A 17,533-nucleotide genomic window follows, 5' to 3' on the forward strand; every position below is an offset into this window, starting at 1 on the left:
ACTGGTTGTTTAAAAAATTCTTTTTAACTTACCTGAATACATTTCCAAAATAGTTATTAGAAATGACTAAGATATAAAGAGGGCAGAAGAAGATTCAGTGGGCTAGAGAATAAGGAAATCAAAGATAAGAGTATTTCAAGGAAGGAAAAGTCAATAATATAGAATGCTGCCAGTGGTCTTGTGGAGGAGCTCTGGAGAAAGAGCATCAGAATTTGTCAGTAGGAAATGATTAATCATTTTCAAGCTGAATATTTTTAGAAGCATTGGGTAGAAGGTGTCAATCACATATTGTCTTGCTTGATGAAGAAATAGTTAAAATCTGTAGTAGTAAATAAGTTTGGATAGAGATGATATGGACAGATTTTACAAGGTCTAAATGGCTTAAGGTCACTCTAGGGTAAGTTTGGAGAATGCCTCAAGGCCTTCTACCAGAGTTTTTGCCCATGAATACATTATAGGCAGGGATTATGAATTTTACCTCTATTTCCAAAGTATAACATAGTTTCTGTTACATAGCAGGCACTTAATAAATGTTTGTTGAATGTCAGATAAAAGAATGTAAAAAGTCGTATTAAATCTTTTATCATAAACTCTCTCAAATTTAACTTTTTTTATTCTTACCATGAGTATTTTCACACAGGTCTACTACCAAATTATTATAATAAGCTTGCTAGGTAGGTTTTCCTTCTGTCATTTCTCATTTGAGCCAACTTGGGATGAGGCTGTCAGATTTATGTTTTTATACCATGCTTTTGATTGTATCACTCTCATGCTTGACAACTTTATTATTTTTTTTTTCCTGTTTGACAACTTTAAAAGCCATATAAATACTTACTGAAATAAATGTAAACTCTTTAGCCTCAAACCAAAGCCTATCCAAAATCTGGCCCATTACCTGGGTTTCAGTCCTTATCTTCCACTGCTCCTTTACATCTTGGCATCATTAAGTTTAGAAAACATATAAAGCTATAATCTGCTAGCAAAATACAATGATTGTCATTATCAAAATGACAGAATCCCACAAACAAATATTGGTTGTTCCAAAATAAGTCAAGTTCTTCGATTACATTTCTTTAGCACAATGAAGGAAACTATATTAACCAGAGTGATACAAAAAAAGTTATAGATGTTTAAACGTATACAACATGATGGTTTTGGAGATAAGCAAACACCTGTGAAGCCATCATTCCTATAATTGCCATAAACTTACCCATTACTTTCAAAAGTTTCTGCCCATAGCTCCTTTGTTGTTTCTCCTTTTTTTCCCTTTGTGGTAAGAGCACTTAACATAAGATCTACTCTTTTAGCCAATTTTAAAGTATATAATACAGTATTATTCATCATATGTCCTATATTGTACAGTAAATCTCCAGAACTTCTTTTGCACAAATGAAATTTTGTACTTTTTGATCAACACTTTCCTGTTTCCTCCTCTCCCCAGGCCACTGGCAACCACCATTTCTACTCACTACTTCTGTGTGTTTGACTATTTTGTATTCCACATGTAAGTGAGATCATGTAAGATTTGTCTGTCTGTGTCTGGCTTATTTTACCTAGTATCCTGTCCTTCATATTGTAGCAAATAGCCGGATTTCCTTAAGACTGAATAATATTCCATTGTATACCATGAGTTGTAGTTATTTATAAATTTTGAGTATTAACTCCTTATCTGATACTTGGTTTGCAAATATTTTCTCCCATTCTGTAGGTTGCCTTTTTATTTTGTTGAGGATTTCTTTTGCTGTGAAGAAGTCTTTTAGTTTGATCTAATCATACTTGTCTATTTTTCCTTTTGTTGCTTGTGTTTTTGTTGTCCTATCCAGGAAATCATTGTCTAGTCCAATGTCTGGTAGTTTTCTAGATTTTCTTTGAAGACTTTATTGTTTAGGTTTTAAGTTTAGGACTTTAATCCATTTTGCAGTTTTTTTTTTTTTAAGATTTTATTTATTTATTTGAGAGATCGACAACATGACCTGGGTGGGGGAAGGCAGAAAGAGAGCAAGAAGCACACTCCCTGCTGAACAGGGAGCCTGATATGGGGATCAATCCCAGGACCCTGGTGTCGTGACCTGATCTGAAGGCAGACTCTTAACTGACTAAGCCACCCAGGTGCCTGCGTTGATTTTTTAAATAGGGAGTGAGATAAGAGTCCAGTTTCCTTTGTTTACATGTAAATTTCTAATTTCTCCACCAGTGTGTATGGAAGACTGTCTTTCCCCCTGTATATACATGCCATCCTTATTGAAGACCAGTTGCTCTTTATACATAGACTTAGTTCTGGACTCTCTATTCTGTTTCATTAGTTTGTATTTGTTTTTATGCCAGTACCATACTGTTTTGATTATAACTTTGTAATATGTTTTGAAATTGGAGAATGTGATACCTCCAGCTTTATTCTTCTTGATCAATATTGCTTTGGCTATTTGGGGTCTGTTGTAGTTCCAAATGAATTTTCTGTTTCTGTTTCTATTTCTATTTCTGTAAAAAATGCCATTGGGATTTTTAAAAAAGATTTTATTTATTTATTTGAGAAAGAAAGAGACTGAGCACAAGCAGGGGTAGAGTGGGGACCCAGACTCGGGGCTTGATCCCAGGATCCCAAGGTCAGGAGCTAAGCTGAAGTTAGATGCTTAACTGACTGGAGTCAGCCAGGCACCCTGCCACTGGGATATTGATAGAAATTGCATTGAATGTACAAACTGATTGGGAAGTATGGACTTTTTAACAATACTAAATCTTCTAGTCCACGAACATGGGATGTCCTTCTATTTATTTGTTTTATAATTGAAGAGTTTTATTCTTTTTAATTTTTTTATTATGTCCGGTTAGCCACTATGTAGTACATCATTAGTTTTTGATGTAGTGTTCAGTGGTTCATTAGTTATATACAACACCTGGTGCTCATCACAACACATGCCCTCTTTAATACCCATCACCCTGTTACCCCCTCCTCCCAACCCCCTCCGCTCTGAAACCCTCAGTTTGTTTACTGGGATCCATAGCTTCTCATGATTCTTCTCTCTCTCTGATTTCTCCCCCTTCAGATTTCCCTCCCTTCCCTTAGGGTCCTCTGTGCTATTTTTTATGTTCCACATATGAGTGGAACCATACAGTAATTCTCTTTCTCTGCTTGACTTACTTCACTTAGCATAACCCCCTATAGTTCCATCCATGTTGCTGCATATGGTGGATATTTATCCTTTCTGATGGCTGAATACAATACAATATTCCATAGTATATATGTACCACATCTTCTTTATCCATTCATCTGTTGAAGGGCATCTTGGCTCCTTCCACAGTTTGGCTGTTGTGAACATTGCTGTTATGAACATTGGGGTGCATGTGCCCTTTCTTTTCAGTACACCTGTTTCTTTGGGGTAAATACCTTTTAGTGCAATTGCTGGGTCATAGGGTAGCTCTATTTTTAATATCTTGAGGAACCTCCATACTGTTTTCCAGAGTGGCTATACCAGCTTGCATTCCCACCAACAGTGTAGGAAGGTTCCCCTTTCTCCACATCCTCACCAACATTTGTTGTTTACTGCTTTTTAAATTTTTTGCCATTCTAATGGCTATAAGGTGGTATCTCATTATGCTTTTGATTTGTATTTCCCTGGTGGCTAATTATGTTGAGCATGTTTTCATGTGTCTGTTAGCCATTTGTATGTCTTTTTTGGAGAAGTGACTGTTCATGTCTTCTGCCCATTTCTTGACTGGATTATTTGTTCTTTGGTTGTTGAGTTTGATAAGTTCTTTCTAGATCTTGGATACCAGCCCATGATCTTATATGTCATTTGCAAGTATCTTCTCCTATTCCATAGGTTGCCTTTTAGTTTTGTTGACTGTTTCCTTTGCTGTGCAGAAGCATTTTATCTTGATGAAGTCCCAAAAGTTCATTTTTGCTTTTGTTTCACTTGCCTTTGGAGATGTGTCTTGAAAGAAGTTACTGTGGCTGATGTTGAAGAGGTTACTGGCTATGTTCTCCTTTAGGATTTGGTGGAGTCCTGTCTCACATTGAGGTCTTTCATCCATTTTGAGTCTATCTTTGTGTATATTGTAAGTTTCATTCTTCTATATGTAGCTATCTTATTTTTCCAGCACCACTTATTGAAGAGACTGTCTTTTTCCACTGGATATTTTTTCCCGATTTGTCAAAGATTAGTTGACCATAGATTTGAAGGTCCATTTCTGGAATCTCCATTCTGTTCCATTGGTCTGTGTGTCTGTTTTTGTGCCAATACCATGTTTTCTTGGTGATCACAGCTTTGTAATATAGCTTGAAGTCTGGCAATGTGATGCCCCAGATTTTTCTTTTTCATCATTCCCTTGGTGATTCAGTGTCTTTTCTGGTTCCATACAAATTTTAGGATTGTTTGTTCCAGTTATTTGAAAATTGAAAAATGCCAATGGTATTTTTTTTTAAATTTTTAAATTTTTTATAGACATATAATATATTTTTATCCCCAGGGATACAGGTCTATGAATCGCCAGGTTTACACACTTCACATACCCTCCCCAATGTCCATAACCCCACCCCCCTTCTCCCAAACCCCCTCCCCGCAGCAACCCTCAGTTTGTTTTGTGAGATTAAGAGTCACTTATGGTTTGTCTCCCTCCCAATCCCATCTTGTTTCATTCATTCTTCTCCTACCCCCTTAACCCCCCATGTTGCATCACCACTTCCTCATATCAGGGAGATCATATGATAGTTGTCTTTCTCCGATTGACTTATTTTGCTAAACATAATAGCCTCTAGTTCCATCCACGTCGTTGCAAATGGCAAGATTTCATTTCTTTTGATGGCTGCATAGTGTTACATTGTGTATATATACCACATCTTCTTTATCCATTCATCTGTTGATGGACATCTAGGTTCTTTCGATAGTTTGGCTATTGTAGACATTGCTGCTGTAAACATTCGGGTGCACGTGCCCCTTCGGATCACTACGTTTGTATCTTTAGGGTAAATACCCAGTAGTGCAGTTGCTAGGTCATAGGGTAATTCTATTTTCAACATATTGAGGAACCTCCATGCTGTTTTCCAGAGTGGTTGCACCAGCTTGCATTCCCACCAACAGTGTAGGAGGGTTCCCCTTTCTCCGCATCCTCGCCAGCATCTGTCATTTCCTGACTTGTTAATTTTAGCTATTCTGACTTGCCAATGGTATTTTAATAGGGATGGCATTGAAAATGTATATTGTTCTGGGCAGGATAGACATTTGTTTCTTTTCAAAGTTCTTTCTTCAGTGTTTTGTAGTTTTCAGTGTATTTTACCTCCTTGGTTAAATTTATACCCAAGTATTTCATTCTTTTTGATATTATTATAAGTGGAGCTGTTTTTTAAATTTCCTTTTGATAGGTGGTTATTATATAGAAATGCAGTTGATTTTTGTATGTTGATTTTGTATCCTTTGTCTTTATTGAATTTGTGTATTGTAACAGTGATTTTTGTGGAGCCTTCAAAGTTTTCTACATTCAAGAATATGTTATCTGCAAACAGATAGCTTCACTTCTTCCCTTCCAGCTTGGGTGCCTTTATTTGTTTTGTTTTGTTTTGAATTGTTTGGCCCCATACCTTCCATACTATGTTGAATTAGAGAGGGGAGAGTGGACATCCTTGTTTCAGAAGTTAAATGGGATGCTTTCAGCTTTTCACTGTCGCATACTGATTTTCACTGTGTCCTTTTGATAAATGGCCTTTATTGTGTTGAACTGTATTTGTTTTCATATTCTTATTTACTGAGAGTTTTTTGTTTTATTTCAGTCATTGGAAGGTGTTGTGTTTTGTCAAATGCTTTTCCTGTGTACATTGAGATGATCATGTGAATTTTATCCTTTGTTATGTTACTGTGGTATGTCACATTCATTGATACTTGTATGTTGAACCATCCTTGCATGGCAGGGATAAATCGTACTTGGTTAATTAGTGGTTCTTTTGATGTGTTGTCAAACTAAGTTTGATAGCATTTTGTTCTGAATTTTTGCAACTATGTTTGCCAGAAATACCGACCTATAGTTTTCTTTTTTTCTGATTATCTTTCTGGCTTTGGTATCAGGGGTGATGTTGGTCTCCTAGAATAGGTGTAATTGATCCCTCTTCCTTGATTTTTTCAAAGCATTTGAGAAGGATTGGTGTTAATTCTTTTAATGTTTGGTAGAATTCTTCTGTGAATCCATCTGGTCCTGGGCTTTTCTTTATTGGGAAGTTTTTACTACTTCACTTTTCTTGTTATTGGTTTGTTCAGACTTTCTATTTCTTCTAGATTCATTCTTGGTGGGTAGTACATTTCCAGGAATTTTTCCATTTCCTGTAGGTTTTTCAAACCTACAATTATTGGTGTATAATTGTTAGTAATAGTCCTTTATGATGGTTTTTATGTCTGTGAGATCAGCTGTATTTTTTTTTTAAAGATTTTATTTATTATTTGACAGAGAGAGATCACAAGTAGGCAGAGAGGCAGGCAGAGAGAGGGGGGGAAGCAGGCTCCCTGCTGAGCAGAGAGCCCGATGTGGGGCTCGATCCCAGAACCCTGAGATCATGACCTGAGCTGAAGGCAGAGGCTTAAACCACTGAGCCACCCAGGCGCTCCAGATCAGCTGTATTGTCTCCTCTTTCATTTCTATTACTATCTGAGTCTTCGCTCTTTATTTCTTAGTCTAGGTAAGGGTTTGGTGACTTTATCTTTCCCCCAAAACAACTCATAATTTCATTGATTTTTAAAAATTGTCTTCCTCTTCCCTACTTATGTTCTCTTTATTATTTCTTCATTTTGTTAACTTCATGATTAGCTTGTTCTTTTCTAGTTCCTTACAGTATAAAGTTATGTTGTTTGAGATTTTTTAAAAATAGAAAGTTTATGGCTAAAAACTTCCCCATTAGTACTGTTTTTGCTGTCTCCCATAAGTTTTGATATGTTGTGTGTTCATTTTTGTTTGTTTAGAGATATTTTATTATTTCCCTTTCAATTTCTTATTTGACCCAGTAGTTGTTTGTTAATAATATTTTGAGTGTTTCTGCATTCTCATTTTCATTTTATTATTCATTTCTAATTTCATTCTATTCAGTATCAGAAAGGACATTTCAGATGATTCCAGTCTTTTTAAATTTGTTCAGACCTGTTTTGTGACCTAGCATGTGATCTCTCCTGGAGAATGTCCCAGGTACATGTGAGAAGAATGTGTTTTCTGTTTTGGGGGGGAATGTTCTGTATGTCTTTAGTTTCCATTTGGTCTGTAGTGTTGTTCTGCTGTTTTCCTACTGAGTTTTTTGTGTGTGGATGATCTATTATAAAGGCAGGGGATTAAAGTAGACTACTATTGTATTATCTGTTTATTTAGATCTGTAAATTTTGCCTTATATATTAATATAAATTGATAGGTTTATATTTGATGTTGGGTGTTTATTTATAATTATTACATCTTCCTTGTAAACTGACCCGTTTATCATTATAAAATGCTGACTTTATCTTTTCCAAAAACCAATTCTTTATTTGTCTTGTGATAGTTTCTGAATTAAAGTATATTTTGTCTACTATTTAGTGACTCCTGCTCTCTTTTGGTTACTGTTTGCATGGAATATCTTTATCCACCCTTTCACTTTCAGGCTATGTGTACCCTTGAATCTGAAGTGAGTCTGAGGGTCCCTGGCTGGCTCAGTTGGAGGAGCTTGCAACTTTTGATCTTGGAATCATGAGCTAGAGCCCCACATTGGGTGTACAGATTTCTTTTTTTCCTTCCTTCCACCTACCTTCCCTCCTTCCCTTCCTTTGATTTTATTTATTTATTTGAGAGAGAGAGAGAATACAAGCAGTAGAAGTGAGAGAGGGAGAAGCAGGCTTTCCACTGAGCAGGGAGCCTGATGTGGGGCTCAATCCCAGGACCCTGGGATCATGGCCAGAGCCAAAGGCAGATGCTTAATGACAGAGCCACCCGGGTGCCCCATAGAGATTTCTTAAATAAATAATAATAATAATTTTTTTAAAAAGAGTCTCTTGTAGACAACATAGAGTTGAGACTTTTTAAAAAAAAATCCATTCAACCACTCTATCTTTTTTTTTTTTTAAGATTTTATTTATTTATTTGACAGATCACAAGTTGGCAGAGAGGCAGGTGGAGAGAGAGGAGGAAGCAGGTTCCCTGCTGAGCAGAGAGCCTGATGCGGGGCTCGATCCCAGGACCCTGGGATCATGACCTGAGCCGAAGGCAGAGGCACCAGCGTTAAAAGGGATTTACTTGCCACCATTACAGTATTTCTTTTAACAGCAACAGTTATATTTTCATATGCTTTCATGTTACTGTTTAGCTTTTTTGTTTGTATCAACAGGTATCCCTTTAGCAATTATTGTAAGGCAGAACTAGTGTAACACAATCCCTCAGGTTATGTTTGTCTGGGGAAACGCTCTTTTATTCTTTTTTTTTAAGTTTGGGTTTTTTTTGTTTTTTGTTTGGTTGGTTTTTTAGTGTTTAGTTTTCATTTAAAAGTTTATAGTCTAAAATTTGTTTCAAGAGTAGAATTTATTGATTTATTACTTACATGTAACACCCAGTGCTCATCACAGGTGCTTACCTTAATACCCATGACCTATTAAATTCATCCTCCTGCCCACTTCCTTTTCAGCAACCCTAAGTTTGTTCTCTGTTGTTAAGAGTCTGTTTTCTGGGTTGCCTCTTTTTTTTTTTTTTTTAAACCCAGTATGTTTAACTGTCTCATTTCTTAAATTCCACATATGGGTGAAGTCATATGGTATTTATCTTTGACTGACTTATTTGGCTTAACATAATATACTCTAGCTCCACCCACATCATGCAAATGGCAAGATATCTTTCTTTCCTTTTGATGGCTGAGTAATATTCCATTGTATATAGATACCACCTTTTCTTTACCCATGCATCAGTTGATGGACATTTGGGCTCTTTCCATAGTTCGGCTGTTGTTGATAATGCTGCTACAAACATCAGGGTGCAGGTGTCCCTTCAAATCTGCATTTTTCTGTCATTGGGGTAAATACCCAGCAGTGCAATTGCTAGGTCATAGGGTAATTCTGTTTTTAACTTTTTGAGAAACCTCTATACTGTTTTCCAGAGCAGTGGCACCAGTTTGCCTTCCCACCAACAGTGTAAGAGGGTTCTCCTTTCTCTGCACTCTCACCAACACCTTTTGTTTCCTGTGTTGTTAATTTTAGCCATTCTGATTGGTGTGAGGTGATATCTAATTGTAGTTTTGATTTGTATTTCCCTATGATGAGTGATGTTGAGCATCTTTTGATGGCAGTATTAGCTGTGGGTGTTTCATACCTGGCCTTTATGGTGTTGAAGTATATTCCCTATATCATGTTTCTGTCATGATTGTATTTTATCATGAATGGATGTTGTACTTTGTCAAATACTCTTTTCTGCATCTCTTGAAATGATCTTATGGTTCTTATCCTTCCTTTTATTAATGTGGTGCATCACATTGATTGATCTGTGAATATTGAACTACCTTTGGAGACCAAGAAAAATTCCCACTTGATATTGGTGAATGATTCGTTTAATACACTGTTTGATTCAATTCTAGTGTTTTGTTGAGAATTTTTGCATCCATGCTCATCAGGGATATTGGCCTGTAGTTCTCTCTCTCTCTTTTTTTTTTAATTTTTTTTTCTTAAAGATTTTATTTATTTATTTGATAAAGCGAGATCACAAGTAGAGAGGCAGGCAGAGAGAGAGAGAGAGAGAGGAAAGCAGGCTCCCTGCTGAGCAGAGAGCACGATGCAGGACTTGATCCCAGGACCCTGAGATCACGACCTGAGCTGAAGGCAGCAGCTTAACCCACTGAGCCACCCAGGCGCCCTGTAGTTCCCTTTTTTAGTGGAGTCTTTGTCTGGCTTTGGAATCAAGGTAATGCTGGCCTTGTAGAATGAGTTTGGAAGTTTTCAGTTCATTTCCATTTTTTAAAAATAGTTTAAAAAGAATAGGTATTAACTCTTCCTTAAATGTTTGGTAGAATTCACCAGTGAAGCCATCTGGCCCTGGACTTTTGTCTGCTGCTGGGAGATTTTTTAATTATTAATTCAATTTCTTTACTGGATATCAGTCTGTTCACGTTGTCTCTTTCTTCCTGTTTTGGTTTTGGTAGTCTATGTATTTCTAGGAATTGATCCATTTCTTCCAGGTTATCCAGTTTATTGGCATATAGTTTTTTGTAATATTCTCTTATAATTGTTTGTATTTCTGTAGTATTGGTTCTTGTTTCTCTGCTCTCATTTATGATATTATTTGCATCCTTTCCCTTTTCTTTTTGATAGGTCTGGTTAGGGGTTTACCAGTTTTATTAATTGTGGCAAAAAACAATCTCTACTTTCTTTCTTTCTTTTTTTTTTTTAAGATTTTATCCATTCATTTGACAGAGAGAGAAAGAGAGAGAACAAGCAGGGGAAATGCAGGGGGAGAGGGAGAAGCAGATTCCCTGCTGAGTGGGAAGCCTGACATGGGGCTCTATCCCAGGACCCGGGGACCATGAACAGAGCAGAAGGTAGATGCCTAACTGAGCCACCCAGGTGACCGGCCCCCCACTTCAGCCCATCTCTACTTTCATTGATCTGTTCTACTATTTTTGTGGTTCTTTTATATCATTTATTTCTGCTCTAATCTTTATTATTTCCCTCCTTCTCCTGCCTTTAGGTTTTATTCTGCTGCTCCTTATGAGCTCCTTTAGGTGTAAGGTTAGGTTGTATATTTGAGACTTCTCTTTCTTCTTCTCCTCCTCCTCCTTCTTCTTCTTCTTCTTTTTTTTAAGATTTTATTTATTTATTTAACTGAGAGCGAGAGATCACAAGTAGGCAGAGAGACAGACAGAGAGGGCAAAGCAGGCTCCCTGCTGAGCAGAGCGCCCGCTGTGGGGCTCGATCCCAGGACTACAGGGATCATGACCTGAGCTGAAGGCAGAGGCTTATCCCACTGAGCCACCCAGGCACCCCCTTTCCTTGCTTCTTAAAGGAGGCCTGTATTGCTGTGTACTTCCCTCTTATGATCACTTGTGCTGCATCCCAAAGGTTTTGGACTGTTCTGATTTCATTTTCATTTGCTTCTATGTATTTTTGTATTTCTTCTTTAATTTCCTGCTTAACCATTTCATTCTTTTTAGGATATTCTTTACCCTCCATGTATTTGTGGTCTTTCCAAATATTTTCTTGTGGTTGACTTCTAGTTTCATAGCATTGTGGTCAGAAAATAAGCATGGTATGACCTTAATCTTTTTATACTTGTTGAGGTCTACTGTTAACCTTATTTGTCTTCCCTTGTAGATTATGGTTTTCTTTTCCCTTGCTGCTTTCAGGATTCTTTCCTTGCCTCTGTATATTGCAAATTTTACTCTAGTATATCTTGATGTTGGCTTCTTTTTGTTGATTTCGATGGGAGTTCTCTGTACCTCCTGGATTTGGATGTCTGTCTCCTCCTCCAGATTAGGGAGGTTTTCAGCTATAATTTGATCAAATAAACCTTCTCCCCATTTCCCCCTCTCTTCTTCTGGAACTCCTATGATATGAATGTTGTTAAACTTCACAGAGTCATTGAATTCTCTAAGTCTATATTCATGATCAATATTTTTCTTTCCCTCTTCTTTTTAGCTTTATTATTTTCTGTAATTTTATTTTCTGTATCACATATTCATTTTTCTACTTCTTCTATCCTGTGGTCATTACTGTGTCTTGGTTATAGCATTTTTAAAAAATTTTGGCCTGACTAGTTTTTAGGTTTTTTAATCTCTGCACTAAGGGACTCTGGTGTTTTCTATGCTTTTCTTAAGCCCAGCTAGTATCTTTCTGATTGTTGTTTTAAATTCTGGTGCAGGCATATTACTTATGTCTGTTTTGAGTAGATCCTTGACTGTTATCTCTTCTTATTTTTTCTTTTGCAGTAAATTCCTCCATCTTGACATTTTGTCTAGGTCTCTATCTTCTTTGTTATAAAAAGCTGTTATGTTTCATGCTTCTGAGAGTAATCACTATACTAAGAGGTATACTGCCTGGCACTTCAGGAAGTGTTTCTGGTGTATTCTGTGTACAGTCTGCTGTTGTGTTTTGGCTGCTTGTTCCGTCAAGTCAGTTCTCTCCAGAGTTCCTCTTTGCCTGCAGTGGTTAGTGTTTTAACTAGGCATGTTTTGGTCTGCTTGTTAAAAGAGGCTAGATCCTATTTCTCCTATAGTTGAAGCTCTTCAGCACTCTGGTCACTAGACTTGATGCATGTAGGGAGTTCCTGCTAGTCTTTTTGGGGAGAGGCTCACTACCATTCTGACTCTCAGGCACATTTGTCCTAGTTCAGAAGCATCCATAGAGTGCAGAGGGGTGAGGCTTAGTGTAAATGGCTCAGGCCTCCACTGTGGGGTGCTTTGGTGCTCACTGAAGTCCCTCAATGCTGATGGGCAGGGAGGTGGGGTGGAATGGGGTGGGGAAATGGCATCAGTGTGCTCTCTGGTTCCCAGAGAGCAGAGTGTGCATCCACTGCTGCTCAGGAAGAGAAAAGCAAACAATTTCCCCTCATTTGTCCCGGGCATCCCTCAAATCACTGCCTTCACTCTATCTGTGTCTGAGCCATCTGCCCACCCCGTCTTGCAGTGCTCCTGTGTTTTATCTATGACACTCTGGCTAGGTTTCAAAACTCCAAATTTTAGGGACCCAGTGCCGTATAGACCCACATTGATCCACTGGGGGATGGTCTGGTCAAGCTGTGGCTGGTACCAGTTTGTCCCAGAAGATCAGTCACACAAATATACAGGGGCTTGGAGTTTATGGTAAAGTGCAGGAAAAAGCCAGTGTCCAGTTATCTGCCCTCAGCAGGTGTCTCTGTTCGTATGCTAATGAACAAAGCAGCTCAGTGTTGCCCACAGGCTCTTTTGTCCCTGGAGGGACAATGCCACCTCTCCTAAATACATTCCAAGAAGGAGATCTTATCTCCCAATGCCACTTAGAGGGGATCCTCAGAACATACTGTCCACTTCTGCTCCTGGTCCTCTGACCTCCTTCTCCATAGGAGAACCTCTATACCCACCAGGCTTTACCTGGAGATGTTGAAGACTTTTAAAACTTTAGTCTCTGAGCTCTGCTGCTTCTAAAAACTTGCAAAAATCAGCCCCTCTCATTTTCTCCATCAGTAGTTTTGGGAAGTGTTTTTCTTGTGCAATGCCCCATGTTCTATTCATTCTCTCTTTCTCTCTCCTCTCTCTCAGATCAGGCTCCCTCCCCTCCACAGCAGCTGTGATTCTTTTCTCCCCCAAATCACATCTCTGCCAATCTCCTAGTTTCCAGGATGTGGCCCCTTTTCTCCTTCTGGTTCTGCAGTTTGTTCTCTCAGTTTTCAGATTGACTTCCTGGGTATTCAGAATGATTTGATATTTATCTAGCTCTTCAGGAGGGACAAGGCAAGTATAGGGTTCTCTTACTATTTTGCCATTTTAACTTCTCTTTTATTCTTAAAGTACAGTTTTTCCAGGTAAAGTATTCTTGTTTGGCAGGTTTTTTTTTTTTCTTTCAGTGCTTTGAATCTATCTACCCACCCTCTTTAGACTTGCAGGTTTCTGCTGAAAAATCCACTGATAGTCTTAAGTGATAAGTCATTTTTCCCTTGTTGCTGTGAAAATTCTTTGTTTTTGACTTCTGCCAATTTAGTTATAATGTGTCTCATGATGACCTCTCTGGGTTGAACATGTTTGGGAAATTTTGGGCTTCACAGATTTGGATGTTCATTTTCCTGCATAGATTTGAGATGTTTCAACCATTATTTAAGGTTTGGGCCCCTTTACCTCTCTCTCTCTTCTCCTTCTGAAACTCCTGTGGTTTGTTGGTTCTTTTTGGTATTGTATTAAGTTCTATAGGCTTTTTGTATGTTTTCATTCTTGTCCATTTATTTTAAAAAAATTTTTTTAAAAATTTAGAATTTTTTTTTTCTTTTTAAAGAGAGAGAGTACAAGCAGGCAGAGTGGCTGGAGGAGGCCGAAAGAGAAGCAGGCTCCCTGCTGAGCAAGAAGCATGACGCAGGACTCGATCTCAGGACTGTGGGACCGTGGGATCATGACCTGAGCCCAGGGCAGCCACTTAACTGACTGAGGCACCAGGTGTCCCTTGTTTGTTCATTTAAATTTATAATTTCAAATGAATTGTCTTTGAGTTTGTTGATTCTTTCTTCTGCTTAATTCTGCTATTGAAATTATAGAAATTTTCAGTTTTATCATTTTATTCTTCAGCTCCAGATTTTTTTTTAGTTTTTATTCCCTTACTTTTAAATTTTTTTGTTTTGTTTTTATTTTCTGAGCTTCTCATTTTGTTCGTGCATTGTTTTACTGACTTTCTTTAGTATCTGTGTTCTCTTTTAGCTCATTGAGCTTTTTAAAGATAATTTTTTGGAATTCTCTGTCAAGCAGTTCATGGAATTCCATTTCCTTGGCATTGGCTATGGAACTTTCTTCATTTCCTTTGGTGGTATCATATTTGCCTGATTCTTTGTGAATCTATAGCCTTGCACTGATGTCTGTGCAACTAAAGGAGCAGGAACTTCCTCCATTCTTTATAAAGTATTTTGGCAGGTGAAGACCTACTCAGCAGGTCCCCAGGAAACAAGCCTGCCTCCATGATCAGATCATGGGCTGCTTCCAGGTCTATAGTCTGCAGTTTAGCAGAACCAGGATCAGGTCATGGGCTGCTTCCAGGTCTATAGTCAGATCAGTGGTTAGCTGGTTTATTAATGGGATTGTCAGGAGGCATAGCTTGTGTTGGTTACGCAAGTGGATAGGCTGCTTCTGAATCCACAGTTGGGAGGCCTGCTACTTGGGACACAGATTGGCATGTTTCCTCCAAGGTCCCTTGAGTGGACAAGACCAATTCTGGGATCACAGTTGAGCAGCTGGAGCTAGTTAGGGGGTTGCTTCTAGGTCTGCAGTTGGAACTGCAGTCTATGGGCTTGTTGGTAAGGTCTCAGGCAGGTGTCAACCCTGCCAGGTCCACCAGGAGGCAGGGTTGGTAGCATGGCAATGGTTGAGTGCAACTAGAATGTATATGGGGTAATAGAGCTGCTCCTGAGTCTGTAGTCAGAGTCCTGGGACAGGGTATGCTTTCTCAGAGTCTTTACTCTGTCTTGGGTGCCACTGGGGTGTTGCAACTTTCTACCTGGACTTTGAAGTTCTTAAAATGGCACTTTTAGTTGTGGGTGGTTGCCAAATACGTGTTTTGGGGGGAATGAGTGCTGGAGACCTCCTATTCTACCATCTTACTAGTAACCATCAATTAGCTGCTGGCCTTCTTGAATTAATTTCATGCTTCTTTTCAAAGGAAAACAAAATTGGAAAATGCCATTTTTCCCCCCTACATGCAATCATTTATCTTTAAATTAATGCTCAAAGCATTGCTTTAAATTGTTTATTCAACTGCTCATCTTTTATAAGAATCATTCCATTGAAATTTTGACTTTATAGATGAGAACTGAAGAGCTGAAGTGATAGTATTTTGGGTTGGAGTTGCGACCATGTATTGTATAGGCTTTGTGAGATACATTTGGTAGACCTCAGTTTATAAAAGAATAGCTGTAAAGTAAATGCTACATGCCTGGCACTATGCAGTACTTGTGAAAAGTTCTTTTTTTCTCCTGTTCACTTCCCTCAGATGCTGAGGTTGCTCTCATGCATTTCGGTCTCTGGGCTATGCAGAAAAAAACCCCCCAAACCCTTCATATGAAGCCCATTAACTCCACATGTCTCTCTTGTCCTTCTCTATGCTTTTGTTGTTGTTGTTGTTGTTTTTCCAAATTTTGCACTTCAGTCTCAAAGACTTCGTTAAGCAGAAATAACCCATTTTCAGAGAGAAAGGTAAGAAAGTAAATAGGCAAAGCTAAGATTTATCTTTAGGGAATAGTGAAAAGGGGACATATTGAGAATATTCAAATACTATTTTTGTTCCTTCACACACACAGTCATCTATGTGCTATTTGTGCTTTTTCCTATAATTTCTCATACAACTTCTTCATGTTGAAATTCTTATCTTTGAAGGCCACCCGCTCAGCTGAACATCTTGGCTGGAAGTCATTGTTCTCTTACCTCCTCATGTTTTTTAGGGGGTACCACTTGTAGTCCTACTTACTATGTACATTTCTTTCTTACTAAATTAGGCAAGAATCATGCAGTTTTTCTCAGTGACCTTCAAAGCTTGGCTTCTCAAAGTATAATCTCCAAGCCAGCAGCATACACATTACTTAGAGCCTGTTAGAAATTCAGAATCATGGGCTCTGCTCCAGACCTATTCAGTGAGAATCAATATTTTAATAAGGTGATTTTATTTATTTGTATGATCTCATTTATTTGTATGATCATTAAAATTAAGCCTTTGTTATAATCAGCTGATTTGTATGATCATTTATTTGTATGATCATTAAAATTAAGCCTTTGTTATAATCAGCTGACTTGGTATTTTACATTATAATATCTAAGAACTGTCTTACAACACACCAACTAGCAATGCCCAGGGATTTATTTTTATTAATTTACCGGAAGCTCTTGGCAGCTATAACACTGTTATTCTGTTACACTTTAAGTACTTTGGGTAATTTGGATACCATTACCTTCTTCATTACAGGTCTTAGTCCTCAAAGATTCTGCACAGGTGTCAAGTTCATTTCTTCTGTCAAGTACTTGTCTGTTGTTTTTTAATTGAAAAAAGGATTAAAAAGAAAATTATAGGGTTAATATGTTATAGACTTTAAAGTATGAATACTTTCAAACTTCTGAAGTTTTCAAAAATGCAGTAAAAAATTTCATTGGAAACTTTAAGCAATACAATCATTTAAATATCATAGTATTAAAAATACTGAAAATCATTTTCAGTTTTTCCCCATCATTAAATAATTTATAGGACATTTTTGATGAACAATTAAATTCAAATTTAGGATACAATTAAATGTTTTACATATATGATTTTCAAAAGAAGTAATGGAAACAGAATGTGACACTCTAAACTGCTGGAGTTTAAAAGATTAGAATGGACAGTAAAAATTTCCTATTAAATAAATTTTATTTTCCTAGTTTTAAAAGTAATCTATTATTATAGAAAAATTTAAAAACCACAGGAAAAAAAATTAACATAATCCAAATATCCAGAGTTCTTATTTGGATAATTAGCTCCTGTACTAACTATTACATATTTTTAAAAACAAAGCTGAGAAATATTGTCTTATGTTTTTTATAGTTCTCATACATTTTTTGTTAAATGTTTTATTTACATTATTATACCTTAAAATGAACTTTCAGTGATGTAGATTCAGGGTATCTGGCTAGCTCAGTTTTGAAGAGCATGAGACTCTTAATTTCAGGGTTGTGAGTTGGAGCCTCACTTTGGCTACAGAGATGACTTAAAAATAAAAATCTTAAAGAAAAAGATGTAGATTCTATGAATTTAACAGATATATAGATATATGTTACTGCTGGGTGCCTGGGTGGCTCAGTCAGTTAAGCAGCCTTTTCTTGATTTCAGCTCAGGTCATGATCTCAGGGTTCTGGGATTAAGCTCTTGTC

General features: G+C 37.5%; 1 protein-coding gene across 6 annotated transcripts in view; it reads right to left on the reverse strand.

Moving 5' to 3' along the window:
- WDPCP (WD repeat containing planar cell polarity effector) overlaps positions 1-17,533 on the reverse strand; it is a 518,631-nt gene that overhangs the window by 58,674 nt on the left and 442,424 nt on the right. For all 6 annotated transcript variants that reach the window (XR_004287790.1, XM_032352246.1, XM_032352244.1 and 3 more), the window contains one exon: positions 16,585-16,658. Coding sequence is in view for 5 of the 6 variants with exons in the window: in XM_032352246.1 (XP_032208137.1) it covers positions 16,585-16,658 (74 nt within the window). In the remaining variant the exon portion in view is untranslated. The remainder of the gene's footprint in view (positions 1-16,584; positions 16,659-17,533) is intronic.

This window comes from Mustela erminea, chromosome 7, assembly GCF_009829155.1.
Source record: "Mustela erminea isolate mMusErm1 chromosome 7, mMusErm1.Pri, whole genome shotgun sequence".
Taxonomy (NCBI): domain Eukaryota; kingdom Metazoa; phylum Chordata; class Mammalia; order Carnivora; family Mustelidae; genus Mustela; species Mustela erminea.